This window comes from Ahaetulla prasina, chromosome 16, assembly GCF_028640845.1.
Source record: "Ahaetulla prasina isolate Xishuangbanna chromosome 16, ASM2864084v1, whole genome shotgun sequence".
In the NCBI taxonomy this organism is placed as follows: domain Eukaryota; kingdom Metazoa; phylum Chordata; class Lepidosauria; order Squamata; family Colubridae; genus Ahaetulla; species Ahaetulla prasina.
The window spans coordinates 12,024,384-12,040,981 of NC_080554.1; the positions used below are offsets into that span (position 1 = coordinate 12,024,384).

General features: G+C 45.6%; 1 protein-coding gene across 9 annotated transcripts in view; it reads left to right on the forward strand.

Moving 5' to 3' along the window:
- The window catches only part of ADGRD2 (adhesion G protein-coupled receptor D2), a 62,428-nt gene that overhangs the window by 10,987 nt on the left and 34,843 nt on the right, over nt 1-16,598 (forward strand). For 8 of the 9 annotated variants that reach the window (XM_058159382.1, XM_058159378.1, XM_058159384.1 and 5 more), the window contains 7 exons: nt 422-507; nt 1,794-2,075; nt 3,684-3,795; nt 8,655-8,789; nt 9,499-9,613; nt 13,408-13,513; nt 16,312-16,367. In XM_058159382.1, coding sequence (XP_058015365.1) covers nt 422-507; nt 1,794-2,075; nt 3,684-3,795; nt 8,655-8,789; nt 9,499-9,613; nt 13,408-13,513; nt 16,312-16,367 — 892 coding nt within the window. The remainder of the gene's footprint in view (nt 1-421; nt 508-1,793; nt 2,076-3,683; nt 3,796-8,654; nt 8,790-9,498; nt 9,614-13,407; nt 13,514-16,311; nt 16,368-16,598) is intronic. The other variant, XM_058159385.1, reaches the window with a different exon arrangement.

Genomic DNA, 16,598 nt, shown 5'->3' on the forward strand with positions numbered 1-16,598 from the left:
ACTAAGTTTATTACTACCTACTTGGGCCTGGGTCACAACAGCTTTCCTCGAGCCTCTGGGAGAGGAAAACGGCCTCACCAGGCTCCGGAGGCCTTCTGGAGGCCAGAAATGGGCCTGTTTCCGACCTTCCCGAACTTCCAGTAGCCCGTTTTTCCCCCTCTCCGAGCCTTTGTGTGTGCCCTGCACTTACCTGCATCCAAAACAAGCCGCGTAGGGACTCCTGGGAGGGATGGGGTGGGCGGGGCAGGGCCAGCCAGGAGTGGGATTTGGGGATTCTCCGAACTGCACAGAATCTTAGCTAGAGGTTCTCCCGAACCCCTGGGAACCCCCAGCAGTCCACCCCTGAATCAAAGCGACAATGAGACTAGCTGGGTGTCGAGGAAAGGTCCATGTCCATCTGTGGGCTTTTCACCCCGTCCAGATCTTTACTTCCAGCTGAAGAAAACCCAGTTAGAACCTGTCCCGCCGTTCATCGCTCGTGTGAATGCCCAGGCGAATACGACAGTGGTAAGTCTAAGAGAACCTCGCTTCGATTCCTGGGGGTTGATCCGGAGGCCGACCTGAAGCACATCCTCTCCAACCAGATGGCCCCACTTCCCCAGTCCTGAAGCCAGGAAGCATCTGGGCTCCTCAAGTGGTCCTTCTTGTAGGGTCTGTAGACTTCCTTGGCTAATAGCCTCCCAACCTATCTCCTGAGGAAGGTGTAGAGGCGCTCAAACGTCTGGTATCAAGAATACAGGCAGCCTTGCCAGGTCAGCAGAAGAGGGGCAGAGAGAGGACACTGTGATCTTCTCTTGGGTGCTTTGCATGTTCTCCTCTCAGGCCAAAAATTAGGTTCAAGAAAACCAGTCCGAGGTCCTCCGTCAGGCTGATTATACCCATTCCTTGTGTCGCTGTCAACCTGCAGGATTTGGGTTTGGCTAGTTCAGGGGTCTGCAACACCACTGGTTGAACCGAGGGTTCCCACAGGAGCATCTAAGACAGGGGGTCTGCACCCTTAAATACTCAAAAGAGCCATTTGGATCCGTTTCCTACAGAAAAGCAAACACCGGGAGCCACAAAACCTGGGTGGGCGTGGCCAATTCGATGTCACTCACTTCCATCAGTTACAAGACCCCCCCCTAGCCACGCCTACCCATTAAGGCAGAGAACCAGTTGTTAAAAAACACCAGGAACCATAAAACACATCTCTGTCTCTCTCCCCTCCCTCCCTCCCTCCCCCCTCTCTCTTTGTCCCTCTCTCTGTATCTCTCTATGTCTCTCTCTCTCTCCCCCCCCCTCGCTCTGTATCTCTCTCTCTCTGCCCTGGCACTTCTCCATCCCCCGCCATCGCCCTTACCTTCTCAGGCCAGGCGAGGAGTGACCGGGAGGGGAGGGCGAGGGGCAGGGCCTGACAGGGAGCCACAGCAGAGGGTCCAAAGAGCTGCATGTGGCTCTGGAGCCGCAGGTTGCTGACCCCTGGGCTAGTTTAAAGAAAAGAAGAATTAGGGGTGACATGATAGCAGGATTCCAGGATTCTCAAAGAGAGAAGCAACCTGGAATTAAGGCGAACACTTCCTAATAGGGAGGACAATTAACCAATGGAACAGCTTGCCACCAGAAATCATGGGTGCTCCATCACTGGAGGTTTTTAAGAAGAGTCTAGACAGTCACTATCTGAAATAGTACAGGTTCTCCTGCTTAAGCACGGGGCTGGACTAGAAGACCTCCAAAGTCCCTTCCAGCTCGTACATTCTATCCTAAAGCTTGCCCAATGTCCTCCTCTAACTCCAGCCCTGTTCTTCTTCTTACAGATTCCTGAGAACGTCTTCCAGGCAGATGTCCAAGGGGTGACTATTTCAGCCGCCGCTAATAGACTGGGGGTCGTGGAGAGGATCCTGTCCGAAGCCCAACCTCCACCCCTGGATGCCTCTTCTCTCCTGGGTGTCTTCCAGCTTTTGAAAGAGGTGTCAGATGTGGAGGTGGAAGAACCAGGTCAACTGGCAGCCCTGGAAGAGCTGGGTCAACATTACGTGGAGATTACAGGGAGGCTCCTGGAGGAGAAGACCACGGACGATTGGTCTGAGATCAAGCCGGTATTAATAACAGTATTGGGGAAGGGCCTTTGAGAGGCAGCCAGTCTAATAAAGAGAGGAGGTCTATGGAATGGGATGGAATGGAACGGAACGGAACGGAATGGAATAGAATAGAAAATGTAGAATGGAATGGAATGGAATGGAATAGAATGGAACCGAACAGAACAGAACAGAACAGAACAGGACAGGACAGGACAGGACAGGACAGGACAGGACAGGACAGGAATAGGAATAGGAATAGGAATAGGAATAGGAATAGGAAGAGAAGAGAAGAGAAGAGAAGAGAAGAGAAGAGAAGAGAAGAGAAGAGAAGAGAAGAGAAGAGAAGAGAAGAGAATTCTTTATTTGGCCAAATGTGACTGGACACACAAAGAATTTGTCTTCGTGCATAGACTTTCAGTGTACATAAAAATAGAATAGAATAGAATAGAATAGAATAGAATAGAATAGAATAGAATAGAATAGAATAGAATTAGGACTGGACTGGACTGGACTGGACTGGACTGGACTAGAATAGAATAGAATAGAATAGAATAGAATAGAATAGAATAGAATAGAATAGAATAGAATAGAATAGAATAGAATGGAATGGAATGGAATGGAATGGAATGGAATGGAATAGAATAGAATAGAATAGAATAGAATAGAATAGAATAGAATAGAATGGAATAGAATGGAATAGAATGGAATAGAATGGAATGGAATGGAATGGAATGGAATGGAATGGAATGGCATGGCATGGCATGGCATAGCATAATGTAAAAATAGAATGGAATGGAATGGAATGGAATGGAATAGAATAGAATAGAATAGAATAGAATAGAATAGAATAGAATAGAATAGAATAGAATAGAATTCTTTATTTGGCCAAGTGTGATTGGACACACAAAGAATTTGTCTTCGGTGCATAGACTCTCAGTGTACATAAAAATAGAATAGAATAGAATAGAATAGAATAGAATAGAATAGAATAGAATAGAATAGAATAGAATAGAATTCTTTGTTTGGCCAAGTGCGATTGGACACACAAGGAATTTGTTTTCGGTGCATAGACTCTCAGTGTACATAAAAGATATGTGATAAATCATGATCCCAGTCATCATAAAAATACATTCATCATGAATCATAAGATACAACACTTTGTGATAGTCATAGGATACTAAATAAGCAATCAAAATCATACTAGGAAACTAAATAAAACAATATAAATTGTAAAGATACAAGCAACAAAGTTATAGCCGTTAGTAGAAAAGGAGATAGGTAATAGGAACGATAAGAAGATTAATAGTAGTGCAGACATAGTGAATAGTTTGACAGTGTTGATGGAATTATTTGTTTAGCAGAGCGATGGCCTTCGGGAAAAAACTGTTCTTGTGTCTAGTTGTTCCGGTGTGCAGTGCTCTATAGCGTCGTTTTGAGGGTAGGAGTTGAAACAGTTTATGTCCAGGATGCGAGGGGTCTGTAGATATTTTCACAGCCCAAGATCTGACAGCTGTCTCTGCCCAACCCACTGATCGGAATTACCCTTTGCTTGGAGTTTTGATCTAGTTGGCAACTGAGGTACGGAAGCTCAGGTGATCCTCTTCCAATTGTTCCCGTCTTCTCCAGATCATTGGGGGACCCATGACGGTGGTGGAAAACGTGGACAAGATGGCTTCCAGCCTCCATCAGCTCCTGAGCCCCGACCGAGCGAAAGTCACCTTTCACAGTAAGAACGTCGGTAAGTGAGACCAAACTCTCTGCCATCCTGGTATGGGCCATGTCCATGGGCCCGTGGAAATGTTTGGGGGTGAAGGAGGTTTTCCTGGGGGTTATTCCAGGACCTTTGTCCCTCAAAGGGAATTATTTTTTATTTATTTATTTGTCACAACAGTATATATAAGCATGAAATAACTATACGAATTGGATACAACCAGTGGTGGGATTCAGCCAGTTCGCACCTATTCGGGAGAACCGGTTGTTAACTTTCTAAGCAGTTTGGAGAACTGGTTGTTGGAAGAAATCTTATTTTGGTTTTTTCCACTTTACAGGACTAATCCTGTAAGGAAGGCAGAAAGGAAACATTCTGGTGGTATTTCTAGCCTAATCTTTACTGCCCAGCTTACAGAAACTGCCTCTCTGCTTAACTCTTATTACATTGTAACAGCTAAGGCTGTGAGTGACGTTGAGTTGGCCACACCCACACAGTCACATGACCACCAAGCCACGCCCATCCAGCTGGTCATTAGGGCAGAGAACCAGTTGTTAAATTATTTGAATCCCACCACTGGATACAACCAAAGAGAACATTAGGACAGGAACGGTAGGCACGCTGGTGCTCTTATGCACACCCCTTACAGACCTCTTAGGAATGGGGTGAGGTCGACAGTAGACAGTTTTTGGTTAAAGCTTTGGGGATTTGGGGAAGAGACCACAGAGTCAGGTAGTTTATTCTAAGCATTAATAACTCTGTTACTGAAGTCATATTTTCTGCAATCAAGATTGGAGCGGTTAACATTAAGCTTAAATCTATTGTGTGCTCATGTATTGTTGCGATTGAAGCTGAAGTAGTCTTCGACAGGAAGGGCATTGTAGCAGATGATTCTATGAGTTAAACTCAGGTCAAGTCGAAGGCGGCGGAGTTCTAAGTTTTCTAAGCCCAGGATTTCAAGTCTGGTGGCATAAGGTATTTTGTTGTATTCAGAGGAGTGGAGAACTCTTCTTGTAAAATATTTCTGGACACGCTCAATTGTATTAATGTTGAAATCCACACCTTAAAGGGACAAGAGGTCGAGAAATTCTGATCTAGCATCTTCTTCTTTTTCTTGTGCCGTATCCGTCATCGGACGTTGACGATCATATTGGCCATCCTATTTTTGTCAACAGCCGCATGAAAAAAGGGCTGCTGAGTTTTGTGCAAACTGGTCCCTTAGGTTTTGAAGCCATGATGTTCTTCTTCTGCCTGAACCTCGTTTGCCTTCAATCTTTCCCTTGGAGGATTAAGTGAAGGATGCTGTATTTTTGCGGGTGTCGCATCCCATGTCCGAAATATTCTAACTTGTGCTTTTTAATGGCTTTGATGATTTTCCTTGGCTTTCCCAGGCGGCTAGCTTATCACTTTCTCATTTGTTATTTTGTTAACCCAGCTTATAGAATGGAATAGAATAGAATAGAATTTTATTGGCCAAGTGTGATTGGACACACAAGGAATTTGTCTTGGTGCATATGCTCTCAGTGTACATAAAAGAAAAGATACGTTCATCAAGGTACGACATTTACAACACAATTGATGGTCAATATATCAATATAAATCATAAGGATTGCCAGCAACAAGTTATAGTCATACAGTCATAAGTGGAAAGAGATTGGTGATGGGAACTATGAGACGATTAATAGTAGTGCAGATTCAGTAAATAGTCTGACAGTGTTGAGGGAATTATTTGTTTAGCAGAGTGATGGCCTTCGGGAAAAAACTGTTCTTGTGTCTAGTTGTTCTGGTGTGCAGTGCTCTATAGCGTCGCTTTGAGGGTAGGGGTTGAAACAGTTTATGTCCAGGATGTGAGGGATCTGTAAATATTTTCATGGCCCTCTTCTTGATTCGTGCAGTATACAGGTCCTCAATGGAAGGCAGGTTGGTAGCAATTATTTTTTCTGCAGTTCTAATTATCCTCTGAAGTCTGTGTCTTTCTTGTTGGGTTGCAGTCTTTTTCTTGTTGGGTTGAAGTCTGTGTTTTTCTTGTTGGGTTTTCTTGTTGGGTTGTTATACGTAACAGCCGTCCGTAAATCCACATTTCAAATGCTTCTAGTTTCTTCAAGTGGAAGAAATGTATGATCTAGCCTACATTGCTGGAATTGGTGGTTTAACAGATTAACAGAGTTGGAAGGGATCTTGTAGATCATCTAGTCCAACCCCCCCCCGCCCCCCTGCCCAAGCAGGAGACCCTACACCGTTTCTGACAGAGGGCAGTCTAGTCTTTTCTTGAACTTTTGCAGAGATGAGGTTGAGTGGAGATGGCACAGCAAACTTGATCAGCTTCCTAAAATTGAGAGTTAGCCTCCCTGCCACAGGACCTCGTTAAAATCCGGCTGAGCTCCTTCTCATCATTCTCCATCATCCTCAAGGATCACCAGAAAGCAGGACAAGAAATAATTATTGGAAACTAACCAAAGAGAGAAGCAACCTGGAATTAAGGGGAAACTTCCTAACTGTTGAGGACAACGAACCAGTGGAACAGCTGGCCACCAGAAATCGTGGGCTGGAGGGTTTAAAGAAGAGTCTAGACAGTCACTTGTCTGAGATGGTATAGGGCAGGGGTCAGCAACCTGGGGCTCTGGAGCCGCATGTGGCTCTTTCACCCCTCTGCCGCTCCCTGTCACTCAAAATACGTGTCACAACCGCCAATGTGCAACATCCACGATTTATTGAGCTTTTCAACCCCCCGGTAGGCCAACCATGGATAAATCCAAGAAAAGAAAAGTTTCAGAAGAAAACAGAATGTTTAATTCAACTACGTATGCTAGTTTTGTGGCCGCTCGAGAAATAGTCAGGGAAGGGTTTTGTGACTCCGGGTCCAAATGGGTCTTTGAGTGTTTAAGGTTGCAGACCCCTGGTATAGGGTCTCCTGCTTGAGCAGGGGGCTGGACTAGAAGACTAGAAGACCTCCAAGGTCCCTTCTGGCTTCTAGTCTATTCTATTCTATTCTATTCTATTCTATTCTACTCTACTCTACTCTACTCTTATTCTATTCTATTCTATTCCATTCCATTCTATTTTATTCTATTCTATTCTACTCTACTCTAGTCTAGAGTACTTTTATTCTATTCTATTCCATACCATTCCATTCCATTCTACTCTACTCTAGTCTACTTCTATTCTATTCTATTCTATTCTATTCTATTCTATTCTATTCTACTCTACTCTAGTCTACTCTACTTTTATTCTATTCTATTCTATTCCATTCCATTCCATTTTATTCCATTCCATTCTATTCTATTCTACTCTACTCTAGTCTAGAGTACTTTTATTCTATTCTATTCTATTCCATTCCATTCCATTCCATTCTACTCTACTCTACTCTAGTCTACTTCTATTCTATTCTATTCTATTCTATTCTACTCTACTCTACTCTACTCTACTTTTATTCTATTCTATTCCATTCCATTCCATTCCATTTTATTCCATTCCATTCCATTCTATTTTATTCTATTCTACTCTACTCTAGTCTAGTCTACTTTTATTCTATTCTATTCTATTCCATTCCATTCCATTCCATTCCACTCCACTCCACTCCACTCCACTCCACTCTACTCTACTCTACTCTACTCTACTCTAGTCTACTTCTATTCTATTCTATTCTATTCTATTCTATTCTATTCTATTCTATTCTCAGCCTTGGTCCCACACCTCTGGAAGATGTTTTTGATGCTCTTTTGATCAGTGGCCACAAGAGAGCGCTTTCGTCTCACGCCACTCAGAATCCTATGCTTATATGTTGGCTCAGCAGCTCATTTTTCATGAGCTCCCTTGTAAAATATTTCAAAATTAAGTTAATTTAGGTAGGCGCCATTTCTCTGCCAGGTGTCAGGTGCCCCTTATTTTTCTCTGCATGGACAGGAACTTTTGCAGGGCCCTTGTGTAGAAATATTTTTTTTAATAAAAAGGTTTTTTTGTTTTTGTTTTGACAACAAACAAACATAAAAACATCTTCAATCCAAATACAGTGTGTCGGTGGGCAAATTATACATCTTTTTGTGCAATTTCAACATATACATATCATAAATTTATCTAATCTTACTTTGTGCCAATCTTATCTTGTTACATCATTCGTCCCATCCTCTTAAATCAATTTGATTCGAAATTTCCCTTTAGAATAACCTTTCTCAAATCTTTTTTCATTTTTCATCTTCCCTTCTAACCATTGATAAAACAGATCCCATTTCTTACAATATTGTTTATCTTCCTGTTCTCTAATCTCAAATGTCAATTTACTCATTTCTGCGCATTCCATTATTTTTCGAATAATTTCATCTTGCACAGGTAATTTCTCATTTTTCCAGTTTTTAGCAAACACACTCCTAGCTGCCGTTACAACGTTCGCAATCAAATACCTCAATTCTCTGCTACACATTTCAGGTATAATCCCCAATAGAAAATTTTTTTGGTTTAAAGTCTATATGCTTTTTAATCATTTTTTCCAACCAGGTGTGTATTTTAGTCCAGTGTAGAAATATTGAAGGGTCCTTCCATGTACGACCAAAGCGTCAGGTCCAGTGGTGGGTTTCAGCCGGTTCGGATTGATTCGGGCGAACCGGTAGTGGAAATTTGGAGTAGTTCGGAGAACCGGCAAATACCACCTCTGGCGGGCCCCGCGCTCCCGCCCTTGCCGTTTCCTGTCCTATATTCCCTTGTTTTTTAACTCAGCTGATTCGCACAGGAGAGCCGCACCTCAGCTGAGTTAAACAACAGCTCAGCTCACCAGCGCTGTCGCCAAGGGCCGTGTTTGAGTGCTGCGCACTTCCCCGAAGCACGAGTTAGGCTCTCATAGACCCAGTAAGAAAAGATTTGGAATCTCACCACTGAACAGGTCTCTCCGCTTCCAGGGATTGAGGTGCGACGGGCAGAGCTGGGCTCAGAGAGAGCTGGCAGTGGGGCCTCCCTGATGCCAACCCACCGCTGGGACCAGCTGGACACAATAGAGATCCCGGCAGAGGAAGTGGAGCGCCTGAGAGTGAGAGGTAAGAGCACGGATGAGGGCGGGTAAGTTCTCCAAAACTTCCTCCCTTCCGTTTGAATCTTCGCGCCAGAAAATCTACCAAGGTTTGGGCTGTTTTTTAAGTGGTCCAATGGAGAAACTTAGAATGGGAGAACTGCAGGAAAAAAAAACGTAACAGGTACCAATATAAGGAGAATATTCGTAGTTCAGGGTTGAAATGATAAGTCCTCGGCGCTCTCTGAGCTTGGTCGTTTTCTCGCAGATGTTTCATGACCCAACTGGGTTACTTCATCAGTGTTGGAAGGGAGTGGACTTTATGGAGGAGGAGGAGGAGGAGGAGGAGGAGGAGGAGGAGGAGGAGGAGGAGGAGGAGGAGGAGGAGGAGGAGGAGGAGGACCACGAATGTGGGGTCCTTGGTGCTCTCAGAGCTTGGTTGCTTTCTTGGAGATATTTCATTACCCAACTAGGTTACATCATCAGTGCTATAAGGATTTCCTCTACGTTTATTCCTTCTAGCACTGATGATACTACTTAGTCATGAAACGTCTGCAAGAAAGCCACCAAATTCAGAGAGCACCAAAGACCCCCCCAAATGAACAAAGGCGGCAAGAAGGAAAGGACCAGGTGGACACCAATGGGGGTTCATTTGTCTCCTGCTTTGGACCCACCCCTCTTCTCACCTTGCGCTTCCGCACCGCCAGCTCTTGATGCCCTCTCCTACCTTCCTCCAGGTCTGCGTCAAATCACCCTCACCCATACTTGGTACAGCTATGGCGCCCTCCAGCACCTTCTCGCCAGCAGCAGTGCTGTCTTCAAAGACTCGGCGGTGTCCGACGGAGGACGGAGGTGAGTCCCCTACACAACACGGAGTCCTTGGTTTGGAGCAAAGCCGAGTAGCTCCATTCAGACAATGGTTTTTTCCCTGGGGGGGGGAGGTTCCAATCAATCCATCAAAATCGAGCTGGAAGGAACTTCGGAGGTTTTCAAGTCCAACCTCCTACTCGAACAGGAGACCAGCGGTGAAATCCAGCAGGTTCTGGCGAACCGGTAGCGGAAATTTTGAGCAGTTTGGGGAACCGGCAAATGCCGCCTCTGGCTGGCCGCAGAGTGGGATGGGAATGGAGATTTTGCAATATCCTTCCCTCAGGAGTAGGGAGGGAATGGGGATTTTGCAGTATCCTTCCCTCAGGAGTGGGGAGGGAATGGGGATTTTGCAGTATCCTTCCCTCAGGAGTGGGGAGGGAATGGAGATTTTGCAGTATCCTTCCCTCAGGAGTGGGGAGGGAATGGGGATTTTGCAGTATCCTTCCCTCAGGAGTGGGGAGGGAATGGGGATTTTCCAGTATCCTTCCCTCAGGAGTGGGGAGGGAATGGGGATTTTCCAGTATCCTTCCCTCAGGAGTGGGGAGGGAATGGGGATTTTGCAGTATCCTTCCCTCAGGAGTGGGGAGGGAATGGGGATTTTGCAGTATCCTTCCCTCAGGAGTGGGGAGGGAATGGGGATTTTGCAGTATCCTTCCCTCAGGAGTGGGGAGGGAATGGGGATTTTGCAGTATCCTTCCCTCAGGAGTGGGGAGGGAATGGGGATTTTGCAGTATCCTTCCCTCAGGAGTGGGGAGGGAATGGGGATTTTGCAGTATCCTTCCCTCAGGAGTGGGGAGGGAATGGGGATTTTGCAGTAGCCTTCCCCTGCCACGCCCGCCAAGCCACGCCCACAGAATCGGAAGTTAAAAAATTTGGATTTCACCATTGCAGGAGACCCTGTGTTATTCTGGACAAATGGCTGTCCACTCCTTTCTTAAAAACCTCCAGTGATGGAGCACCCATGATTTCTGGTGGCAAGCTGTTCCACTGGTTCATTGACCTCACTGATAGGAAGTTTCTCCTTAATTCCAGGTTGCTTCTCGCCTTGCTTAGTTTCCATCCATTGTTTCTTGCCCTGCCCTCTGGTGCTTTGGAAAATAAGTTGACCCCCCTCTTCTTTGTGGCAGCCCCTCAAATATTGGAAGACTGCTATCATGTCTCCCTTAGTCCTTCTTTTCTCTAGATTGGCCAAACCCACATCCTGCAGCTGTTCTTCATCTGTTTTAGTCTCCAGGCCTTTAACTTCATCTTAGTTGCTCTTCTCTGCGCTTGTTCCAAAGTCTCAACATCAATCAAAGCAACAACAATCCAAGCATTCCGAATCCATGCCGGGGGGGGGGGGAGCGCAAGGGGGGGCCTGAGTCCCTTTCCCACTTTCCTGTTTTGGGATTATCTGCAACATTTTCTCTCAGCAGCCAATTTTTGCATGAGATTCACCTTGCCCTACCGCCATTGGGGTGGGCTTGTCTTTCTTACTGTTGGACACAAGAGGGTGCTGTTGTTGTTGTTTTCCCTCTCTCTTTCTCTGTTTTCTCTCTATTCTCTCTCTCTGTTTCTCTCTGTGTTTCTCTCTCTCTCTCTCTCTCTCTCTCTGTTTTTCTCTCTGTATGTGTTTCTCTTTCTCTGTTTCTCTCTCTCTCTCTCTCTGTTTATTTTTGTGTGTGTTTCTCTCTCTCTCTGTTTATGTGTGTGTCTGTTTCTCTCTGTTTCTCTTTCTGTGTGTTTCTCTCTCTCTCCCTCTCTGTTTCTCTCTTTATTTTTCTCTCTCTTTCTCTCTCTGTTTCTCTCTGTGTTTCTCTTTCTCTCTGTTTCTCTTTCTCTATCTCTGTGTGTTTCTCTCTCACACTCTTTGTTTCTCTCTGTGTGTGTTTCTCTCTCTCTCTATTTCTCTCTCTGTTTCTCTCTGTGTTTCTCTCTCTGTGTGTTTCTTTCTCTGTTTCTCTTTTTATCTGTTTCTATTTCGCTCTGTTTCTCTCATTCTCTGTTTTTCTCTCTCAGTTTCTCTCTCCCTCTGTTTCTCTGTGTTTTTCTCTCTTTGTGTGTTTCCCTCTCTCTGTTTCTCTCTCTCTCTGTTTCTCTGTGTGTTTCTTTTTCTCTGTGTTGCTCTCTCTCTCTCTTTCTTTCTCTGTGTGTGTTTCTCTCTCTCTCTCTCTCTCTCTGTTTCTCTCTTCTCTCTCCCTCCCCCAAAGAAAACAATTGCAAGAGAAGGGAAAGGGAGCACAGGTTTTTGTGAATGACTCTCACTTTCATTGGAAGATTTGATTCCGCCTAAGGGTGAATCAAACGGACTTCCCCAGTCTGTTTCACCTATTCACTTTGCTTAGTTTTACTGTTTAGTCTCGGGTCCTTTAATCATCTTAATTGCATAATCATCTTAATTGCAGAGAAGAGCAACTAAGTTGATTAAGGGCCTGGAGACAAAAACATATGAAAAACATATACACAACTGGGTTTGGCTAGTCTAGAGAAAAGAAGGATTGTGGGGGCGGGGGGACATGATAGCAGTATTTGAGGGGCTGCCACAGAGAGGAGAGGCTCAACTTATTTTCCAAAGCAACTGAAGGCAGGACAAGAAACAATGAATGGAAACTAACCAAGGATAGAAGCAATTAAGGAGTTAAGGAGAAACTTACTAACAGTGAGGACAATTAACCAGTGGAACAGCTTGCCACCAGAAGTTGTGGGTGCTCCATCACTGGAGGCTTTTAAGAAGAGAGTGGACAGCCATTTGTCCAGAATGATATAGGCCCTGCCCTCCACGCATCCACAGCAAAGACCCGAAGACCAGGTGGCCGGCAGGAGGCGCGCACACATATGCGCTGCAGAGCTGAATTGAGGTGACAGCTCGTGTGCCCACAGAGAATAGAATAGAATATAATTTTTTATTGGTCAAGTGTGATTGGACACACAAGGAATTTGTCTTGGTGCCTATGCTCTCAGTGTACATAAAAAGAGAAGGCGCTTCGTACCACCCCTGGCAGGCATGCCCAAAGCGCGCCTGCCCGAACCCCCCAAATGCAATGTGCATGCAGCCCTGCGCATGCGCCCTGGCCCCCCTGCACATGCTCCGCCCCCGTGCATGCACAGCAGAGACCCAAAGAGCAGCTGGCCAGCAGGAGGCGGTTGCCCGCATGCGCTGCAGACCTGAACTGGGGCGATGGCTTGCACGCCATAGCTTCACCATCACGGGTATAGTGTCTGCTGCTTGAGCAGGGGGTTGGACTAGAGGACCTTCAACGTCCCTTTGTTATTCCTTCCTTGATTTAGAAGATGGAATGGGTGATTTGCTCTACACACAGGATGGGGGTCCTGCCATCTCCAGAGAGCTTTACTGCGACTCCTGGGCGTGGGGTGGAATGAGAAACATTGGGCCCCTTCCCCAATTTTCCCCCCGAATGTTCCTGATCTCTGTGTCCCTATGCTTGTGGGGCACAGACAGAGGTGGGTTTCCACAGGTTCTGACCAGTTCTGGACCAGTTTTTGAGTAGATCAGAGAACTGGGAGTAAAAATTCTGACTGCCCTCGCCCCCATCTATTCTTTACCTCCCGAGTCCCAGCTGATCAGGAAGAAATGGGGACTTTGCAGTAACCTTCCCCTGGAGTGGGGAGGGAATGGAGATTTTGCAGTATCCTTCCCCTGCCACGCCCACCAAGCCACGCCCACCAAGCCACATCCACAGAACTGGTAGTAAAAAAAAGTTGAAACCCACCCCTGGGTACAGATGCTGTCTTGGGCCTCGCTACCAAACCTGCCATGCTCCCCTCTTCCTCCTTAGGCATCTGACCACGCAGGTGGCCTCTTCCATCATCTCCTCCAGCTTGGTCAGCAACTACGAGGAGATCAGCACGTCGGTGCGGTACCGTCTTCGGCACCGGGTTCAGGTGAGACGTGAGAGGAAGGAAGGAAGGCAGGAGAAAGGAATGGGGAAGGGGGTTCCCAAAGGCCCTCAGGATGGTCCATTTTATTCCCTCAAGGTCTGTGTTTCATTGAGGGAGCGGTTGGGACACATGTCCACCAGTAGAAGGACATCATCTGCTGATCTTCAGACACCAAACGGACAGATCCGTCCTCTTTTCTTTCCCTCTTTCCATTCCCCATCATTACTTTCACACACACGTATTATCATATGCGGTGGATATGTATAGAAGCAAAAAAATTACTGGTTTAGAATACAGACATGGTTAAAGGAAATGCTACAAAAATCTATAGAATTAAAGCCAGCGGTTTTCTTATTGGGTATTTTGCCAGAAAGATATAGCAAAGAAGAAATGTATTTAATTATTCACGTAATAACAGCAGCAAGAATTGTATTTGTGCAAAATTGGAAGTTAGCGAGAATCCCATCAGAAGGTGAAGTAATAAAAAAGATTTTAGACTGTGCGGAAATGAATAGATTAACTTTAAGAATAAAAGATAAAGAGGAATCGGTGTATTTCAAGACATGGGAAAGATTCTATGTATGGTTAGAAAAGAGATTGAAATAAAAGACGATAAATAGATAAACAATAAATGGAAAATAAATGAGAGAAACGGTTATGAAGAAATAGAAACCCAGATGTCACCCGAGTAAATGGAAGAGGGGGATTGGGGAGAAGAAGAAGAGAAGATTATAGATATAAATGTACAATTACAAAATGATAGATTGGGTAAAATAGAAAAGAAATTGAAAAGAAAGTATATATTATCAGAAGATTGGAGTTGCTTGGCTACCAAACAAGGGACATATCGTACAACAAAGAAGAAAGAAAGAAGAGAGGAATAGAAGGTAAGAAAGAGGAGGTGAAGGAGAGAAAGGGATGGAGGGAAGGAGAAGGAGACGAAGATAAGTTAGGGGACCAGAGCAGGAGAGAAGGTGAGAAAGGAGGGAAAGAGAAGAGGAGTGAGGGAGAGGAAAGGGAAGTAGGCAGTGGTGGGATTCAAATAATTTAAGAACTGGTTCTCTGCCCTAATGATTTCTTCCAAAAACCAGTTCACCAAACTGCTCAGAAAGTTAACAACCGGTTCTCCAGAAGTGGTGCGAACTGGCTGAATCCCACCACTGGAAGTAGGTATGAGGAAGGTGAGGAGGAGGAAGAAGGTAGGAAAGGAGAAGGAGGAGGGAGGGAAAAAGGAAGAAGGTTTGTTGGAAAACGGAGGGAAAGAAAGGGTAGAAGAGCAACTCCAAATGCATTTAAAATGATCAACATGTGTAGGCTTGGCAAACGACTCATATTTATGACGGTCGCAGGCATTCCTGGGGTCCTGCATTCCCCGTTTTGCGACGGTCTGACAAGCCAAGTCCGGGGGGGGGAGGAGCCAGGTTCACTTCACCACCTATCTTTTCAATGGCAGTGACTCACTTAACAACCGTGGCAAGGAAGGCCGTAAAACGGGGCAAAACTCCCTGAACCAATGTCTCGCTTCACGACAAAAAGTTGTAGGGCTCCATGGGGTCATAAGTCGAGGATCCCACCTGTGCTTTCCCTCCGAAAACTCGATGCTATTTCCCCCATCTCAAACTCAGGTGGCTCAGTGGCTAAGACGCTGAGCTTGTCGATTGAAAAGGCCGGCAGTTCAGCAATTCAAATCCCTAGTACAGGTCTCCTGCGTAAGAGCAGGGGGTTGGACTAGATGACCTCCAAGGTCCCTTCCAACTCTGTTACTGTTACTATTTTTTGCCATCCAACCATTCTTCTGAAGCAAGGGTCTCCAACCTTGGTCCCTTTAAGACTTGGGGACTTCAATTCCCAGAGTTCCTCAGCCAGCAAAGCTGGGAGTTGAAGTCCACAAGTCTTAAAGGGACCATGGTTGGAGACCCCTGTTCTGAAGATCAAAATTCACTTTTGCTGGCTGAGGGATTCTGGGAGTTGAAGTCCACAAGTCTTAAAGTTGCCAAGGTTGGAGACCCCTGGTCTAAAGTGTCCATTTTCACCCTTTGAAACCCAACTTTCCTTGGGGGCTTTTGTCCCAAAAGTGTTTTTTTTTCAAGAGGCAACTGGACATTCTGGGTTGTTTTTTTTTCCTTTTGAAGATGTTTCGCTTCTCCATTCCAAGAACCTTCTTCAGCTCTGACTTGGAGGTCCAGTCAGAGCTGAAGAAGCTTCTTGGAGGAGAAGCGAAACGCCTTCCGAGAATAACCAAGGAAATCCAGTTGCCTCTTAACAACCATGACCTTGGATGGCTGAGGATCTCCATAGACCAGAGGTCTTCAAACTTGGCCGCGTTTAAGACTTGTGGACTTCGACTCCCAGAGTTGAGGTCCACAAGTCTTAACGTGGCCAAGTTTGAAGACCTCTGCCACAGACACTTGGGGTTTTTGACCTTCTGAAGATCGGCACGAACCGGTCAAGGCGCCTTGAATTGTTTTAAATGAAACACAAAGTTCCTGTTTTGAAGGTCACCCCAACTTGAAGAAAAGAACGCCGTGGGTTACTTAATTTGTGGTTGAAGGAGCCTTCATAACTTAAACAAGACCTTTCCTCCACATAACACAACCCTCAGGGAGAGATGTAGGGAAATCTGCGGCTGGTGCCATCCAGTCAACTTATCAAGATGAACCCAAAGGTTGCAAGGAGAACTTCCAAGAAACCCACAACTGAGCATTTTGGGGGCTGGGTGGGTGTCAGAAGAACCTTGCATCTCCATGATGCCCTTTCCGGGATTGGCATTATCTCTCCTTTCTGAACTTCTATCTCTGTAGGCGTTACCAGACCAGCTCGTGGAACCAGTTTGCGCTTTTTGGAACTTCAGCAGAAGGTAGGCTGGGGTTCAGAGAAATCTCCCAGTTGCATTTTTGGAAAAGGCAAGGAAGGAAAGAAAGGAAAAGAATTCAGTGACATTGGGTAGACTTTCCTGTTTTCAAAGAGTACCAGCTCTTGAAAGCTGCAACTGTCTAATGAGGACGCGGTGGCTCAGACGCTGAGCTTGTCGATCAGAAAGGTCGGCAGTTCAGCGGTTCGAGTCCCTAGCGCCACGTAACGGGGTGAG